Genomic DNA, 19,051 nt, shown 5'->3' on the forward strand with positions numbered 1-19,051 from the left:
GAAAAAAAAGAAATAAACTCACAGACAGAAAACAAATTTATGGTTACCAAAGGGGGAAGTGATGAGGGTGGGGGAGAGATAAGTTGCGAGTTTGAGATTAACATATATACACTACTATATATAAAATAGATAACCAAACCATATAGCCCAGGGAACTATAGTCAGTATTTTATGACAACCTATAATGGAAAGGAATCTGAAAAAGAATCGCTACATATGTGTAACTAAATCACTTTTCTGTACACCTGAGACTAACACAACATGATAAATTAACTGCGTTTCAATGAAAAAAAAATTTTAAAAATGGATTTTTTTGTGTTAGTGTCATGCGTTTAGGGACTTGACTTAGTCATTTGTCATAGCATAGATGAAAGTTTGATAATTGTCCTGTTTGAAATTAATCACTGCATTTGAAAATAGTATTTTACAGGCTTTATGCCAGGCAGTGACTCACCTTCATTCCACCTTTTACACATTGGAAACAGGATGAAGATGATGACTACTTGCCGGAAAATGTGACCTTTGCACCCAAAGATGTCACACCTGTGGACTTCACGCCTAAAGATAATGTACACGGACTGGCTTACAAGGGCCTGGATCCCCACCAAGCACTGTTTGGAACTTCAGGAGAACATTTTAATCTTTTCAGCGGAGGACCCGAGGGGACCAGCAATCTTCTTGGGGATATTGGAGTGAATAAAGGAAGAAAATTGGGAATTTCGGGCCAGGTAAAGGTGTTTCTGTTTTATAAACATGGCACCATTGACAAATGAGAATTCTCCCCATATTATATTTGGCCCATAGTAGGCACTCATTATTCATTGACTAAAGGAAGACTTTAAAGTGGTAATATTTTCCTTAGGCACTTGTCCGATGACATGCAAAGCACACCCTCCCGAGACCCCGTGACCTCCTGTTCTTAGTGGAGGAGGTGCCTTCCCAGGAGCAAGAACTGCTTCCCCACACCCTTGTGGGACTGTGCAGAAAACCACACTCACCTCTTTGCTTTAGTTAATAATTGAATTGCAATCTTCCTGTTCAAGTTCAGGTCCAAGTTTTACTACCTGTCTGGCTATCTCCTAGGGCTGCCGGCCCTAAGTCGGGAACCTGGGTGTAAGTTTTACGAGGGAGACTTGCTTTGTACCTTTGAGGAGATAGCTTTTCCTGTTCTCCCGTCTCCTCAGATTGATTCAGAGGTTCTTTCCTACAATCCATATAGAGAATAGTGACTTTGTCATTTTATTATGACCTTTTCTTTCCTATACATGTCCCCCCCCCCACTGCAGTCCTTTTTACAAAAAGTGGTGTTCTTGGCTATTTCCCACAAAGATTAGGTGTTCTTTGAGCAGCCATTGGAGTAGCAGTGGTCTTCAAACCCTGATCACTGGTGCTGGCCCCAAGCCACACTGCAGAGTAGATAAACATTCTAGGAGTTCCCTGGTGGCTCAGCAGGTTAAGGGTCTGGCACTGTCACTGCTATGGCTCAGGTTGCAACTCTGGCATGGGTTTGATTCCACATGCTGTGAATGCAGCCAAAAAAATTTTTTTTTACCTTTCTCCTTTTGGAGACCCTATTTCTCCCCCTGCACTGATGCTTGGGTGCTCTTCCTCCACTAGGACCCAGACCCATGGCTGCTGCTGAGCCTGGAGGACAGCTCCAGTACTGGAGGCACTTCCCTTCTGGTCATTGTTTTCCAAAAGACATGGGTCCCTGTGTTAAACTGGGACTCCCATTCAAGCAGTCTCTTGGTGATCTGAAAGTGCTAGGAGTTCCCATCATGGTTCAGCGGAAACAAATCTGACTAGTTAGTATCCATGAGGATGCAGGTTCGATCCCTGGCCTCACTCGATGGATCTGGCATTGCCATGAGCTGTCATGTAGGTTGCAGACATGGCTCAGATCTGGCGTGGCTATGGCTGTGGCATAGGCCGGCGGCTACAGCTCCGGTTAGACCCATAGCCTGGGAACTTCCATATGCCTCGGGTGTGGCCGTTAAAAAAAAAAAGAAGTGCTAGAGTGGTCTGATCAGTCACATCCTTATCCTTTAATGCAGACATACCCTAAAACCTGTAATTGCTCAGTGTGAAATCTTATTTTTGAAGGCTTTTGGTGTAGGTGCCCTGGAAGAGGAAGACGATGATATCTATGCCACAGAAACTCTGTCCAAGTATGATACTGTTTTGAAGGACGAGGAGCCTGGAGATGGGCTCTATGGCTGGACAGCACCCAAAGAATATAAAAGTCAGAAAGGTAATTCCACGGATCTGCAGCTGGCGTTGTTGGTCACGGATGCAGAGTGAGCAGCAAAGTGTGGAGAGGCCGGACATGGGAAGTAGATAGAAGTGAAATTTAGACCAGTTCAAAGCCAAAGGCAACTGTCAAGACAAGGTCGGGAGGAGGGGCCAGGAATCAGAGAAGGAGAAAGGTGCTGACTTACGTTACGGATCAGAGAGAAGCATTACCAGCTCAAGGAACTAACTGAGCCAGTGGCCAGAGGCCGCCACGTCAAGCAGCAAGTCAGGAGGCCAGGCATGGGGACTAGGTGGTCGGTACACAGAGGGCCTGCCGCAGGATGGAGATTGAGGCCCAGCCCATCTTCTCACTTGAGTATCCTCCTCTTAAAGGGCTCTTCTTGAGCTAGGAGATGGACATCTTTTAACACACCTTGAATCTCAAGTCAGAGTCTTTAATGATTCAGAGCCTATGGTTCCAAATAGGATTTCAGTTTTCCTTTCTAGAAAAAGTGTAGGGGAGTTTCCTGGTGGCTTGGCAGGTTAAGGATCCAGCATTGTCACTGCTGTGGTGCATTTGATTCCTGACCTGGGAACTTCCATATGCCACGGGTGTGGCCGAGGGAAAAAAAATAAAAGAGAAAGATGTAGGGAGGAATCAGTAGGTATCAGTGGCATGTGATTTAGGTTCAATTAGACCTGGATTTGAATCCCAGGTCTTTCCTTGCCAGCTGCCTGACCATGGGCAAGGCTTGTAACCTCTCTGGGCATCATTTGTGATGTGCAGTGAGGATTAAACGGCATTACAGCTTTGTCACAGAATCTGCCCCAAAGACAATAAATGACTGTAACAACCACTTAAAGTAAGGAGATGAGAGTTGAGATAAAACAATTTAGACCTTTTTAGCTCTAGTCAGATCAAGTTTGATCGAACTCTTATAAAATACATCTAAATAATCTAAGCATCACTCCCCAAATGATGCCAATTTTACATTTCTAGAAGAGAAAAAAGCAGGTGCAAAAACTGTCTGTGGAAGTAGTTTGGACACAATGGTTATGGACACAGGCTTTGAAGACAGACTGCCTGGGCTCCCGTCCTGGCTCTGCCCATTTGTCAGCTATGACCTTGGGGAGGCTTCTTAACCACTCTGTGCTTCAGTGCCCTTGCCTGGGCAGTGGGCGTGGCAGTGGCTTACCTGTCCCATTGAATGTGAGTAAAGGGCTTAGAAGGCTCTGCACCTGTTAGTGGCCTCTGTCATCACCGCCACAAAAAGGACCGGGGTTTTCCACACATTGCTGGGTGGTGTGCACCCAGATGTTAGGAGGCATTACCGCTGGGTAAGAATTAGGCTACTTTTATTCTCTCCCTTTTGCTCCACCTATATTTTCAGATTTTTCTCCTAAGATAATGTGTTATTTTTATATCTTAAAAGAAGATATAGGGATTTCCCGTCGTGGCTCAGTGGTTAACGAATCCGACTAGGAACCATGAGGTTTCGGGTTGGATCCCTGGCCTTGCTCAGTGGGTTAAGGATCTGGTGTTGCCGTGAGCTGTGGTGTAGGTTGCAGACACGGCTCGGATCCCGCATTGTTGTGGCTGTGCCGTAGGCTGGGGGCAACAGCTCCGATTAGACCCCTAGCCTGGGAACCTCCATATGCCACAGGTGTGGCCCTAAAAAAAAAAAAACCTAAAAAAAACCAAACATGTAATGTTACATTAATGTTAATATTATAGCTTGTAGTAACACATACTAGTTGTTAGTTATTAATTATATTAATTATATCCACATAGTAACATACATACTATATTACTAATATGTATAATATATTATATAATAATTACTCATTTGTAATAAATATATGTATTTTTTTATTTATAACAATTTTTATTTTTTCCATGATAGCTGGTTTACAGTGTTCTGTCAGTTTTCTACTGTACAGCAAGCTGACCCACCTACACATACATGTATACACAACCTACGTATTTAAATCTGCCTGCTGAGCCAAATCTGGCTTTTCCTTTAGACAGCCCCTTTTGACCTGCTGATTAGTCTCCACTCCCCCCCCTATCAAGCCTGGCTGGGCCTCCCTCTGAGTGCCCCACCCTTCCCTTATCCCTTCTCTGCCACAGTCCCCTCTCCTCCGCTTGGGGGCCCAACATCTATAGTTTTGACCTTAGGGTTTTTCACTCTGTGAACCTGTGTGTGGCTGATCTCCATGGCTGATTTTAAATTGTTCTTATTTTTTTTTTCCATCATCACTAGGGCTATAACAGTCCCATGGCGCTCTCTTTATAGACATTTATTTCTTCAGAACACATCCATAAAACTGAAATTGCGGTTTTAAAATAATACAAAATTCCAAGAATGTAAAATTTAATCCCCACTTATCCCTACAGAATGTCAGGGACTTCAGAAGCTGTTGGAAAAGTTGTACCTCGGTTGAAGCACAAATAATGACTTGGTAGAGGAGGGCCGTTACGGGCCATCCTGCATGATGAGCGGCCAAAAACTCCAGTGCCTCCTGCACCAGGGGCAGCCATACCCGCTTCAGGTTCCAACGTCCAGCGTGGATAAGTGCTGGTGGTCGTGTCGGAGGGGCTTTTGCGTCCTGAAGATGCAGTCTGTACATTTGGACCATTGACGCAACCACCAAGTGTAGAAAACCCTTAAGAATCCAAGGGGTGGTCTCCGCAACCAAAAGACCCTCCCTGGCTGCAGGTCAGAGGGCGTCAGTCATTCCGTATCCCAAATTGATGATCTTTATCTCTCGTTAGAATGTCTTTTTGTCTCCAAAGAAGACAAAAGCACCTTCTATTTTTATCCTATGATTTGATTACAGGCTGACCTGGTTGGATTGCCTTTTATGTCTCATTTGGATGGTTGCTAAGGAAATGGGGAGGTCGTCTCCCCAGGGTTCTTCACTTAGTTTTAGAAATGACTCACCATTATTTTTATCTCTGCTTGTTCTCTTGATGGTTTTTTCCTGCCATCTTGTACCCCACAGAGTATATTCTTTGATGCCCCTTAGCTTAGGACCTCAGGTACTTTTTCTGAACGGCACTGTTGAAGGGCCATGGTTACCTGGGCGGCCTAATCAGCCCAGGGCGGTGTGGGCCAGGCTGCCAGTCACTGAGTCAACAGAGGTGTGGGGGCTTTGCGTGTGTGCTTTCTTCCCCTTTACCGATAGCACTGATGACATGTACTGTGTATGTTCTTGGAGATAAAAAACTGAGGTCTTTTGTCTTATTCTAATCTTTTCTGCTTCTGGAATTAATCAAATGACATCATCTTGTAGAATCAGAGAAAGACCTTCGCTATGTTGGCAAAATTTTGGATGGATTTTCCTTGGCTTCTAAACCTTTATCTTCTAAGAAAGTAAGTTTGTTTGTTTCTTTTTTCTTACTGGTTACTACTTAAAACATTTGCTGCTGTGTAATCTGTTATTATATTAACAGCTGAAAAGATAAGTAAATTCTGTTTTCAGAGAGCAACAGCCTGGGTACTAGTGATTGCCCAGGGAAAAATATTTGGCGATGGAAATGTCAGTAGCTACATTGTGTCCCCAACATTTAACTGCTCATCTTTTATATCCCAACTTCGAGTGAGCGGTTATTTCCATTAAGAAGGAATTATAGGAGTTCCCGTCCGTGGCGCAGCGGAAACGAATCTGACTAGGAACCATGAGGTTGCAGGTTCGATCCCTGGCGTCGCTCAGTGGGTTAAGGATCCGGCATTGCTGTGAGCTGTGGTGTAAGTCGCAGACGCGGCTCGGATCCGGCATTGCTGTGGCTCTGGTGTAGGCTGGCGGCTACAGCTCTGATTAGATCCCTAGCCTGGGAACCTCCTTATGCACAGTGGCTGTGATTCGTTTAGTCATGACAGTTAATGTGTTCTAACGACGAGCAGAATATATTCAGGACAGCAATGGGCACATAGTGAGCCACTGTTATCTACCACCAGAAATGCCACATCATGTCAAAGGAGAACGTGAAAGTTTTACATGTATGAAGTTTTACATGTATGAGGTTTTACACATATGAAGAAGGAGCATATAAACGGTTAAGTACTCACTCTGCTTAGGGTTCAAGGATAAATAGGACTAAGTCTTGGCCCACAAGTAGCTCGTGTTATCGAGGGTGCCAGACAGACCAGTCCACTGTGGTGGTCAGTGTGTAAACAGAGAGACAGGCGCTGGTGGTTCCTGAGGCGCTCCTTGCTGGAGCAGGGCTTTGGGTATGAACAGTTCAGAGCAGGGCCGTGTTCACTGAGCCTTTTCCAGATGGCAGGTTTTCTAATATGTGGCCAAAAACCCAGCCTCTGGATCCAGAGGCAAAATAGAGTCATGGTTGGTGGCTCAGTGGGTTAAAGATCTGGAGATGTCACTGCTGTGGCTTGGGTCACTTCCTCTGTGGCACAGGTTTGATCCCTGGCCCAGGAACTTCTGCATGCCACAGGCCAAAAAAACCCTTGGGTCGAAAAATAAGTCCTGACACTCTAATTTGGAACTGAAACCTAACCAGACAAAGAATTCCGTATTTAAAAGTAACCTTTCTAAAGTTATTATTTTTATCTAAGTTGTGAGTCATACTTTCCTAAGTTTTCTGATTCACAGTGGGCCAGTTCTGCATATGGACCAGTAGTACAAACAATAATTATTATTCTCATCATGTAACACATGCATATCAGCATCTCCGTGTAGCGTGTTCAGGGTGGTACTTCAAATGTCTGGCTGCGAGGACAGTGGCTGGTGACCCTCCAGATCCAGGATGGATGTTGGCTGGGAACCTGGGTAGGCTTTTCCTACCTGCTGAGGGTCGTCCTGGGAAAGGGTGGGGTTATCAACACTCACAGGTAATGGGTTTTCTTTGTTAAATTGCACAGGATCACCCGGAAGCCTTTGTTTTCTGAGTTTTGTTTTGTTTTGTTAAAGATCTATCCCCCACCTGCATTGCCAAGAGACTATCGACCTGTGCACTATTTCCGACCTGTGGTGGCCGCCACCTCAGAGAACGCCCGCTTACTTCAAGTATTATCAGAGTCTGCTGGAAAGCCCACACATGACCCAGGGACACAGAGTAGGCACCAACTGAATGCCTCCAAGCGGGGAGAGTTGCTAGGAGAAACGCCTAGTCAAGGTATGTGTCATGGAGGTGCCTATCATTACATCTATAATCATCTGAGTCATTCAAATCAAAATGAAAAGTTGTTTTCCAATTGAAAATTTCCACATAATTTTGTACTCCCGAAGTGGAGGAATAAAGTCGTTTACGGTGAATGACATACTTCACAGTGTACATACACGTCTTTACTTAAGGCTTGTTTGCCCACCGAGTTCCCACTATGGCAGAGTGGAAACAAATCCAGCTAGTATCCATGAGGATTCGGGTTCGATCCGTGGCTTCCCTCAGTGGGTAAAGGACCTGGCGTTGCCGTGAGCTGTGGTATAGGTCAAAGACACGGCTTGGATCCTGTGTTGCTGTGCTGTGGTGTAGGCCAGCAGCTGCAGCTCTGATTCGGCCCCCTAGCCTGGGAACCTCCATATGCTGTAGATACAGCCTTTAAAAGCAAAAAAAAAAAAAAAGCCCGGTCTTAAGTGCAGCAGATTTTAGGCTATTTTTTTTTAAAGTGTAATTGGGAGTTCCCATCGTGGCTCAGTGGTTAATGTATCCGACTAGGAATCATGACGTTGCAGGTTTGATCCCTGGCCTTGCTCAGTGGGTTGAGGATCCAGCGTTGCTATGAGCTGTAGTGTAGGTTGTAGACTCGGCTCGGATCCAGCGTTGCTGCGGCTCTGGTGTAGTCAGCGTCTACAGCTCCGATTGGACCCCTAGCCTGGGAACCTCCATATGCTGCAGAGCAGCCCAAGAAATGGCAAAAAAAACAAAAAAAAGTCAAAAAAAATAAAGTAATTGATTTACAATGTTGTATCAACTTCTGCTGTATAGCAGAATGACCCAGTCATACATATATATACATTCTTTTTTTCATGTTACCTTCCATCAAGTTCTGTCCCGAGAGATTGGATTTAGTTCCCTGTGAGGTTTTAGACTTTTCATAATTGTCCAAGAATAAGGCGAAGACCAGGGCCATTTGTACTTCACTTTTTCTGCACAGTGTGAGGATGTATGATTTTTTGTTTTTTCTTTTCCCGAAAGCCTAAAAGGAATGACTGTGTCTGAAAGTAAGGACAGACATGGAGAATCCCCTATAGGCTGGAGCCGAAAATCCCACCATGTGAGATGAACTTGGACGTGCTGTTTGGGAGCCTAACAGGTGTCTCAGATACCAGAGACCAAAGGAGAGCTCTTGGTTCCCCATTTCTTTCCCCAAACTCACTCTTTCTCTAGTCTTCCGCTTCTCAGTAAATGGTACCACCGGCGACCCACTGCCTGGACCAGAGCACGGGCATCCTAATACTTAGCTCTTTTCTTTCCCTCCATCCCCCTGCCCTCCCCAGTCCCTCAGCAAGTCCAAACACGTGGGGACCCCCTCCTCTTCTCTGCATTTCTGCTGCTTCCACCCTGGTCCAGGACCCCCCCTTCTCTCACCTGGAGCTTTGCAGCAGGCTTCTCACTGGTCTCCTCGGTTCCCTTCCTTTCTCTCTGCAGCCTGCGCCCTTCAACAGCAGCCAGATGAGCCCAGTTCTATCGCCACCCACCTGCCTCCCGCAAATACTCCAGTTGTGCTCACACTAAGGAAAAATCCAGACTTCCCGCAGGGCCCTGTGGACCCGGCCCTTTCTACTTCTCAGGCCACAGCTGACACCACTTTCCCTGAAAACACCCCTCCCCGCCCCGTGGTCCAGCCTCCCTCTTCCCTCTTCCCTCCAAACCTGCGGGATGCGCCCCCCCCCCACCCCGGCCTTCATGTTTCCTGTTTCCTCTACTTCTGCTCTTCCCTCATGTTTTGTGTTTCTTTTGTTTGTTCCTTTCTTTCTTTTTAGGGCCACACCTGGCAAATGGAAGTTCCCAGGTTAGGGATCAAATTGGACCTGCAGCTGCCAGCCTACACCACAGCCACAGGAATGTGGGTGGGATCCAGGCCGCGTCTGTGACCTACACTGCAGCTCACGGCAACACTGGATCCTTAACCCACTGAATGAGGCCAGGGATCAAACCTGCATCCTCATGGATACTAGTCAGGTTCATTACTGCTGAGCCACAGTGGGAACTCCAGGAGTGCCATTATTTTATTACTGTCTAGGCAGGGAAAATGTCTGTCGAGAGAAATGTGAGAGTAGTTGTCTTTACGATGTTTATGATCTCTTCCTTATTATTGTTTTTATTTAGGTGCAGCCACCTCAGTATTAGAATTTCTGTCCCAAAAAGATAAAGAGAGACTCAAAGAGGTGAAGCAGGCAACTGACCTTAAAGCAGCTCAACTCAAGGCCAGGAGTCTGGCCCAGAATGCCTCAAGCAGCAGACCCCAGGCCTCCTCTCCAGACATGGGACACTCCTCTTGGCACCTGGCATTGTGTGGTGGCACAGCCACCACAAGAGCCAGCAACTTCAAACCTTTCGCAAAAGATCCAGAAAAGCAAAAACGATATGAGGAGTTTTTAGCAAATATGAAACGAGGTCAGAAAGGTGGGTGCTAGCCCTGGACCTCCCACGTGTCGGCAGCGGGGAGCATTCTTACTGTTCTGGGCCTAGGCCCGGATTTAGAACTGAGGTATCCGGCTCTGGCAGGGTTTTACTTTGCCCTGCTGTGAAGAGTGCAAAGATCTCAGGGCCGGGCTTTGGACTTTAGAAAGCAAGAACAATTAGCTAGTGTTTCTCTCTATCTCGGGCCCCACAGATAGCGGTTTCAGAAGAGAGCGTGCCTTGGCAGTGGCTGATGCGAAATTACAGACCATTTGCTGTTGGCAAATGCTTGATTTCTATGTAAGGGTTGCATTTCATGCCAAGAGAACAAGGTCATCTCCCACCCTACTTAAGATCCTAACCCTCTAGCTCTAAATCATCGTCTGAAATTTGACTTACAAAGACAGTTGGCTGTTGAAGCTTTACACGAGGAAGAAGTCACTGGGTGAGCTGTGAAGTTCACATGGCAGGATCGAGGCAAGAGCTGGCTCTCGTACACAGTCGTCCTTGTGAGAGCTTGTCAGCAAATTAGAGGAGCTGCTTCTCAAAAGCAGATCTTTGTGTGCTGTGCCTTAACTCCCTACTAAGAATCTACACTCCTCATGTTTACTCGTTAAATTAAGAGGAAAAAAAAAAAGTTAGAGAAAGGAGTGTTTTCTCCTCAACTTTAGGAATATGGTTGGGATGCATTTTAACTCTCTGGCCATAGTAAGAAGTTCCCTGCTTCGAAAATTTCACCATGCGTTAGTCCCCAAATGTGCTCCCCAGTTATATGCAGTAGGCAGAATTCGACAAAAGCATCATTTTTGGGGGCGGGAGCAATATTAGCTGCCAAGTACCTCCCCACCATGCTCTTAAAAACCAGGGGAAGTGTTTATGTCTCCTGCAGTGAAATCTCCAGGGATACAGTGGTACCCACGAGGTGTTTTCCTTTAAGTTCAGCAGTTTCTTCGTCTCTCCTCCAGATGCCTTGGAACGTTGTCTGGACCCCAGTATGACAGAGTGGGAGCGGGGCCGCGAGCGGGATGAGTTCTCCCGGGCAGCCCGGCTGTACGTGTCCTCCCACTCCACCCTCTCTTCCCGGTTCACTCACGCCAAGGAGGAGGACGATTCCGATCAGGTGGAAGTCCCCCGGGACCAAGAGGTCGGTCACCACCATTCCCTACATGGTGAATTTCAAAATTAAAGTGCTGTGTAGCCAGATATATTAACTCCTGGAGTTCCTGTCGTGGTGCAGTGGTTAACGAATGCGACTAAGAACCGTGAGGTTGCAGGTTCGATCCCTGGCCTTGCTCAGTAGCTTAACGATCTGGCATGGCCGTGAGCTGTGGTGTAGGTCGCAGACGTGGCTCGGATCCTGTGTTGCTGTGGCTCTGGCGTAGGCTGGTGGCTACAGCTCCAATTCGACCCCTAGCCTGGGAACCTCCATATGCTGCGGGAGCAGCCCCAAAAATGACAAAAAGACAAAAAAAAAAAAATTAACTCCTCCAGTGAAAAGATCAGAAGACACATGGCACCATGGGATAAGAAATGGCTTTATGAGAGGTCCCTTGGGGCACAGCAAGTTAAGGATCCAACATTGTCGCTGCAATGGCTTGAGTCACTGTGTGGCATGGGTTCGATGCCTGGCCCAGGAACCTCCCCATTGCCGTGGGTGCGGCCAAAAAAGAAAAAAAGAAATGGCTTTATGCTTTTAGCTTCCAGTGTGCTTCAGCAAAAAATGTAGAATTAGCTGTTTTGAAAAGTTAGAAGAGGAGTTTCCGTTGTGGCTCAGCAGGTTAAGGATCTAGCGTTGCCGAAGATGCAGCTCAAACCCAGTGTTGCTGTGGCTGCAGCACAGGCTGGCAGCTGCAGCTTCGATTCAGTCCCTAGCCTGGGAACTTCCATGTGCCGCAGGTACTGCTGTAAAAAGGGAAAAAAATAAGAAAAAAAATTGAAATTTTAGAAGAGTGTTTGCAAAGTTATAAATGGACGAGCAGACAGGTCAGTTGTGTGGCTGCCTGATGAAACAGGTGACTCTTTCCCCAGAATGACGTCAGTGACAAGCAGTCGGCTGTGAAGATGAAGATGTTTGGGAAGCTTACCCGAGACACATTTGAGTGGCACCCTGACAAGCTTCTGTGTAAGAGGTTTAACGTCCCTGACCCTTATCCAGAGTAAGTTGGATAAACCTGCCCTTACATGAGATCTTATTCCCCCATATTAGAGCTAACTTTCCCCCTACACACTCATTTAAATTCCTTTTCTCTAGATGAACTTAATTGGAAAGGCTCAGTGCTGCAACCTTTGCAGATTTAACTTCTATTAATTTGTTACCAAAAAGATAGGCAGATACCCAGCTAGCAAACTCTATTCTGTACTGCAGCTAATGAAATCAGAAATGTCGTTACAAAAATGTCTTGCCTAAGTTGCCACCTTTTCCATGATGCACATAGACTTGTGTCTTCTGATTCTTTACACAAGTTCAGCACCTCCTCAGTTGATTATAAACCCTGCACAAAGGCATGTACCGTTGAATCAGAGTCTTTGTCAGAAGATTTAGGAGTTCCTGTCGTGGCTCAGTGGAAAATGAATCTGACCAGAATCCATAAGAACGCAGGTTCGATCCCTGGCCTCACTCAGTGGGTTAAGGATCTGGCATCGTCGTGAGCTGTGGTGTAGGTTGCAGACGCAGCTCGGATCCTGTGTTGCTGTGACTGCGGCTTAGGCCAGCAGCTGTGGCTCCATTTGGACCCCTAGTCTGGGAACCTCCATATTGCCACAGGTGCGGCCCTAAAAAGAAAAAAAAAAAAATTAGGTATATTTTTAGCAGCGGAACTTTTCCTTCATGGAAATCCATTGTCAAAGTTAAATTTTAGCTCTTACTAGAATAAGAAAAAACTCGTGGGGGCTCCTAAAGTCACCCATTCCCATTTATTTCTTAAATTGCCTTGGGAAGTAAAAACATCTTAAGGAAACTGTTCAGCCAAGTAGAAGAGTTACTGGTGAAAAGCATGAGATGCACAGGTTTACAGGAATTGGATCTTGCCCTTGCCTTGCCGTTGTCAGTCAAGTTAGATACGTGTTTCCTTTTCAACCCCCAGTTCAACTTTAGTTGGCTTACCGAGAGTGAAACGTGACAAATACTCCGTCTTCAACTTCCTGACAATCCCAGAGTCAGCTTCCTCACCTGCAACTCAAGCATCAAGCGAAAAAGGTCCTCAGCACCGAGGTCCCGACAGTGAGTAGGGCGTCCCCAGGGCCACGGGCTGACGGTGGTCTCAACCTCCTAGGCCGTCTGGGGGAGAGACGTAAAGGGTGGTGTCATCCTCTTGGTGCATGTAGTCCCAGCTCTCCCTCTATTAAGAGAATCCTTGGAGTTCCTGTGGTGGCTCAGTGGTAACGAACCCGACTAACATCCATGAGGATGCAGGTTCGATCCCTGGCCTCACTGGATGGGTTAAGGATCTGGCATTACCATGAGCTGTGGTGTAGGTCAAAGACGCAGCTCGGATTCTGAGTTGCTGTGGCTGTGGTGTAGGTTGTAGATGTGGCTCAGATGCCAAGTTTGGGTGGCTGTGGTGTGGGCCGGCAGCTGCAGCTCCAATTTGACCCCTAACCTGGGAACTTCCATATGCAGCGAGTACAGCCCTAAAAAGACAAAAAAAAAAGAGAGAGAGAGAGAGAATGGTTCATACAGATAATTAGCTCACACACAGCAGAAATGGTCCAGGTGTGCACTGACTGGGGTTGGGCTTTGCCTCAGCATCTGCTGCATCCCCAGCACCTGGCACGCTGCCTGGCCCTCAGTAAGTTCGCTCGTGTTCTTAAATGAACCATAAGGCAGAGCTGGCCTTCTGCTTGCTCATTCTGATGTTAGGTCTCTGTCCTCCCTTTCAGAATCACGGAAGCCGTCCAGATGGGATACATCTAAACAGGAAAAGAAAGAAGATTCCATTAGTGAATTTTTAAGTTTGGCTAGATCCAAAGTTGGTCCACCTAAACAAGAGTCCAGCTCCTTAGTGAAAAAAGAGGAAGAGCATGTGACAGAACCGGTCTCAAATAAGGTATGTGGGGCTTTCAGGTTCTCTTTGCCAGGCTGACTGTGGACTTTGCCTTTTTCTGTGTGATGCGCTATTATTACTTGATAGAGCGGTTGGCAGACTTTTTCTGTGAAAGGCCAGACATTAAATATATTATTAGCCTTTGTGGGCCATACTGTCTTTCTAGAAACTATTCACCTCTGCTCTGGAGGGTAAAAGATATCACAGGCAATTTGTGTTCCAATAAAACTTTATTTACAAAAACAGGATTGGATTTGGCCCATGGGCTATAGTTTGCCAACACATGCCCTACGTTTCAACAATTTCAATCATGGCTTTAATCACTCGAGAAGTTATAAACTTCTCTGCCTTGAATATTCACTTAGCATTACCACTGAAACAAAATTCACTATATTGCATAAAAAATAGAATTTTTCAAGTGACACATCTTCTCTTTTGTGGAGACTATATGGAAAATATCCATTGGGTTTTTTTTTTTAAAGTACTGCCATCATAGTTAAAAGTTGAACTTAGGAGTTCCTGTTGTGGTGCAGCAGGCTTGGCGGCATCTCTGCAGCGCTAGGATGCAGGTTCCATCCCTGGCCCGGCGCAGTGGGTTAAAGATCTGGTGTTGCTTCAGCTGCTTTATAGGTTTCAGCTGCAGCTCGGATCTGATTCCTGTTCCAGGAACATCATATGCTGCAGGGAAGCCAAAAAGGAAAAAGGAAAAAAAGTTAATAAAAAGTTCATTTTGTTTCTAATATCCCTCATTAAAATTTTGTTACAAAATTACCATGCATTAACCTTGACTTTACAATAATGTTCAGTTCACTGAATTTTTTTCACATGTAGAGATTCATGGAACCACAGCCACACTAGGATACAAAATGGTACCATCATCCCCCAAAACTCCTTTATGCTGTCCCTTTGTAGTCATAGCTTCCCCCGACCCCAAACCCCTGTCAACCGCTCATCTGTTCTCTGTCTCTATAGTTTATTGCTCTTTCCAGAATGTTATATAAACGGCATCAGACCATGTGTGTATGTAGTCTTTTGAGACTGGTTTCCTTCACTTTGTGGCCTACATTTGAGAGTCATCAGTACTCTCTGTGTATCAGTGGTTTGTCCCTTTTTGCTGGATGATATTTCATTGTACAGGTGCAACCACAGCTCCTTGGTCCAGTTACTCTTTGAGGATATATGATTGTTTCCAGCTATGGCCATCATAAATAAAGCCGCTGTGAACATTTGTGTGCAGATTTGTGTGTGACCATAAGTTTACACTCCCCTAGGGTAAATACCTAGTGAGATTGCTGGGTAATATCTGCATATAGATGTAACTTTATTTTTTATTTCTTATTTTTGTCTTTTTAGGGCCGCACCCACGGTATATGGAAGTTCCAGGGCTAGGGGTTGAATCAGAGCTGTAGCCACCAGCCACAGCCACAACCACAGCCACAGCCACACTGGATCTGAGCCCTGTCTTCAACCTACACCACAGCTCACGGCAACGCCAGATCCTTAAGCCACTGAGTGAGGCCAGGGATTGAACCCGTATCATGGATACTAGTTGGGTTCACTACTGCTGAGTCACAACAGGAACTCCTGTCCTGATTTTTTTTTAGTGGCTTTTTTTCTCTAATTTTTTTATATGAAAAGGGTTTATGTTAAAATCACAAACTCCACTCTCTTGTATCAGTTTTCCTTGCCTGAGTATTTGTAACTCTCCTCCAGAAATTGGGGGCGATGTGGGACAAGGGCATGACTACTGGCCGAGAGTGAGGAGAGCTGGTGGTGGAGTCCAGACCCACCCTGGGCACGAGAGCCTCTTATCGTTTACAGAGCCTGTTGTGGCCCTGACCCACGTCCTTCGGTGGTGAGATGGAAGGGTGGAGTGGCTTCTGTTCTAGGCCAGCCCTGGGCTCTCTCGTCACTGCTCTTCACACCTGGCACCTTAGACCACCCCTTGTCTGTTGGGTGGTGGGTTGTTGGAGTGGGGGGCCCTGTCTTCTTCATACCTTTGCTCCTCCTCTATAGAATGGAGTGTGGACAGAGTTGCTGATTCTTTACTGGCTGACCTGACTCTCCAGACCCGGGCTGGTTCTAGGAAGGGTGACCTGTGCTGCAGAGGCGTGCTCTGGCATGGTGTGCTATGAACATGCCAGCATGTTCCTGACACCCTTCCCCCTGTGTGGAGGGCCCCCAGTTTTCTCTTCTGCACTTTTATATGAGTACACTGCCTTCACGACCTTTCATGTTGGACCTCTGAAGCCTCGGGTAGACTTTTGCAAACGGGATGGGGGATCTGTGCTCGACCCTACTGCCTTTTTCTAGGTCCTTTGCAATTCAGATGAATGACCTCTTTCCACAAGAGGCTTCAGCCGCTTCTACCAGCAGTGCCGTGTGCAGGGGTCGAATCAGAAGCACCACAGGATGAGGCCCGTGGGTGATCCCCATCACCATTTAGTCAGGCAGTGCGTGGGGGTGGAGATCCGTGTATGTGATCGCAAACATGAGTACGTGTGCAGGCATGTGTGTGCATGTGCCCATGTGTGCGTACGCGTGTGTGTGCTCACGGGCACGATGTGCTAGAACATGTGGCTCCTTTCACCCTTGCTTCAGTCCTGACTTCTCTTTCACTGTTAATCCAGGTGGCAAACAAAGGTGTGGATTCCCAGCCCGAAGGAGAAGGTAGCCGCCCGCCCATGGATTTATTCAAAGCCATCTTTGCCAGCTCCTCGGATGAAAAGTCTTCCTCCTCTGAGGATGAGCAAGGCGACAGTGAGGACGATCAGGAGGGTACCAGGGAGGCTGACCTCAAAAGTCCCCAAGAGACTGACTTGGTGGAGCCATCATCTGTGGCACAAGGTATGTCAAGTATTTCAGACTTGGGATCTAAAAAAGAAAACAGTGATGTCTCTAGAGAAGCTGCCCCTTTGTCTAGTGGGTCATTTTAAGCCAGGATCATTAGCAATTGATGATGTTTTAATCTTTCGTATTTTTTTTTTAGTTAAAAAAGTATAGTTAGGTGTGTGTTCCCTGGTGGTCTAGCGATTAAGGATCTGGCATTGTCACTCCTGTGGCATGGGTTCAATCCCTGCCTGAGAACTTCTGCATGCCGAGGGTGTGGCCAAAAAAAATTTTTTTTTAATTTGAAAAGTATCATAAGTTTTAAGCATGGTTACTTTACAATATTATATTAGTTTCACGTGTATGACAGTGATTCCAATTTTTTTCAAATTATACCCCATTTAAAATTGTTATAAAATATCGGCTGTAGGAGTTCCCATCGTGGTGCGGCGGAAACGAATCCCACTAGGAACCACAAGGTTTAGGGTTCGATCCCTGGCCTCGCTCAGTGGGTTAAGGATCTGGCATTGCCATGAGCTGTGATGTAGGTCTCAGACACGGCTCGGATCTAGTGTTGCTGTGGCTGTGGTGTAGGCCAGCGGCTACAGCTCCCATTCGATCACTAGCCCGGGAACCTCTATGTGCCTTGGGTACGGCCCTAAAAAGGATAAAAGACAAAAAAAATATATGTGTGTGTGTGTGTGTGTGTGTGTGTGTGTGTGTGTGTGTGTATGTATGTATGTATAGGCTATATTCCCTGTGCTGTACAGTATCTCTGTAGCTTTTTATTTTACACATAGTAGTTTGTTCCTCTGAATCCCCATCTCTCTCTTGCCCCTCCCCTTTCTCTCTCCCCACAGGTAACTAACATGTTTTCTATATCTGTGAGTCTCTTTCTGTTTTTTTGTTTTTGTTTTTGTTTTTGTTTTTGTTTTTGGTCTGTTTACCTTTTCTAGGGCCACTCCCACGGCACATGGAGGTTCCCAGGCTAGGGGTTGAATCAGAGCTGTAGCCACTAGCCTACGCCACAGCCACAGCAACTCGGGATCCAAGCCGCATCTGCAACCTACACCACAGCTCATGGCAACGCCAGATCCTTAACCCACTGAGCAAGCCCAGGGACTGAACCCGCAACCTCATGGTTCCTATTCGGATTCGTTAACCACTGTGCCATGACGGGAACTCCTCTTTCTGTTGTGTTATATTCCTTCATTTATTTTATTTTTTTGGATTCCTTTGTGAGGGATAACATGCAGTATTAATCTTTGTCTGGGTTATTTCACTTAGCGTAATACCCTTCAGGTCCATCCGCATTGCTACAAATGGTAAAATTTCATTCTTTTTTGTAGCTGAGGAGTCCATCCCATTCCATTCCACGTCTTTATCCATGTTCATCTGTGGATACTTGCGGTGGACACTCAGACTGCTTCTGTGTCTTGGCTGTTGTAATAATGCTGCTGTGAACACTGGGGTGCATGTTTCTTTTCGAATTAGAGTTTCTCTTTTTTTTCTGGAGATAGGCCCAGGAATGGGATGGCTGGATCATATGATAGTTACATTTTTAGTGTTTGAGGCCCCTCCGTACTGTTTTCCATAGCGGCTGCACCAATTTATATTGCCACAATCACTGTACTTTTCTCCACATCCTCACCATTGGTTGTTTGTGGCCCTTTTGATGATGGCCATTCTGACAGGTGTGAGGTGAAATCTCGTTGTAGTTTCAATTTGCATGTTTCTGCTAATTAGGGGTGTTGAGCATCTTTTCATATACCTGTTGGCCCTCTGTATGTCTTCTTTGAAAAAGGTCTATTCAGGTCTTCTACCCATTTTTTAATTGGGTGGTTTGTTTTTTTGATGTTGAGTTGTATGAGCAGTTTAAATATTTTGGAGTTTAACCCGATTATTGATCGTATCATTTGCAGATATTTTCTCCATTCAGTTGTCTTTTCATTTTGTTGATGGTTTTCTTTGCTGTGCAAAAGATTTTTAGTTTAATTAGATCCTATTTGTTTATTGTTTGCTTTGTTTCCTTTAGTAGACCCAAGTTTCCTTAGTAGAATGGTCCAAAAAATTTTTTTATGATGTATAACCTTTTATATTTTTAATTGTAGTGAAGCAGAGTTCTTTTTTTTTTCCAGCTGGTATAAATCTCTGGTGTGTATATATATATATATATATATATATATATATATGGAAAACCAAGTGTTAGGCTTGGTTAGTAGCTTGGTTACTACTAGCTTGGTTAGCAGCCTAACACTTGGTTAGTTGCATGTTCTACTTGTTCTGTTTACCGCAGCCAGAGTTTTGGCTCAGGAAAGGAGGTTATCTGGTGCTTGCAAAGGTGGGAAACTCTTCAGATGCT

General features: G+C 45.7%; 1 protein-coding gene across 2 annotated transcripts in view; it reads left to right on the top strand.

The window, feature by feature from the left end:
* Window positions 1–19,051, top strand: part of GPATCH1 (G-patch domain containing 1) — a 45,662-nt gene that overhangs the window by 15,604 nt on the left and 11,007 nt on the right. For both annotated transcript variants that reach the window (XM_047791069.1, XM_047791070.1), the window contains exons 7-16: window positions 486–728; window positions 2,104–2,251; window positions 5,530–5,609; window positions 7,165–7,369; window positions 9,524–9,820; window positions 10,783–10,961; window positions 11,846–11,973; window positions 12,901–13,037; window positions 13,697–13,863; window positions 16,491–16,707. In XM_047791069.1, the coding sequence (XP_047647025.1) occupies window positions 486–728; window positions 2,104–2,251; window positions 5,530–5,609; window positions 7,165–7,369; window positions 9,524–9,820; window positions 10,783–10,961; window positions 11,846–11,973; window positions 12,901–13,037; window positions 13,697–13,863; window positions 16,491–16,707 (1,801 nt within the window). The remainder of the gene's footprint in view (window positions 1–485; window positions 729–2,103; window positions 2,252–5,529; window positions 5,610–7,164; window positions 7,370–9,523; window positions 9,821–10,782; window positions 10,962–11,845; window positions 11,974–12,900; window positions 13,038–13,696; window positions 13,864–16,490; window positions 16,708–19,051) is intronic.

The sequence above is a fragment of the Phacochoerus africanus genome, chromosome 8 (genome assembly GCF_016906955.1).
Source record: "Phacochoerus africanus isolate WHEZ1 chromosome 8, ROS_Pafr_v1, whole genome shotgun sequence".
Classification (NCBI taxonomy): domain Eukaryota; kingdom Metazoa; phylum Chordata; class Mammalia; order Artiodactyla; family Suidae; genus Phacochoerus; species Phacochoerus africanus.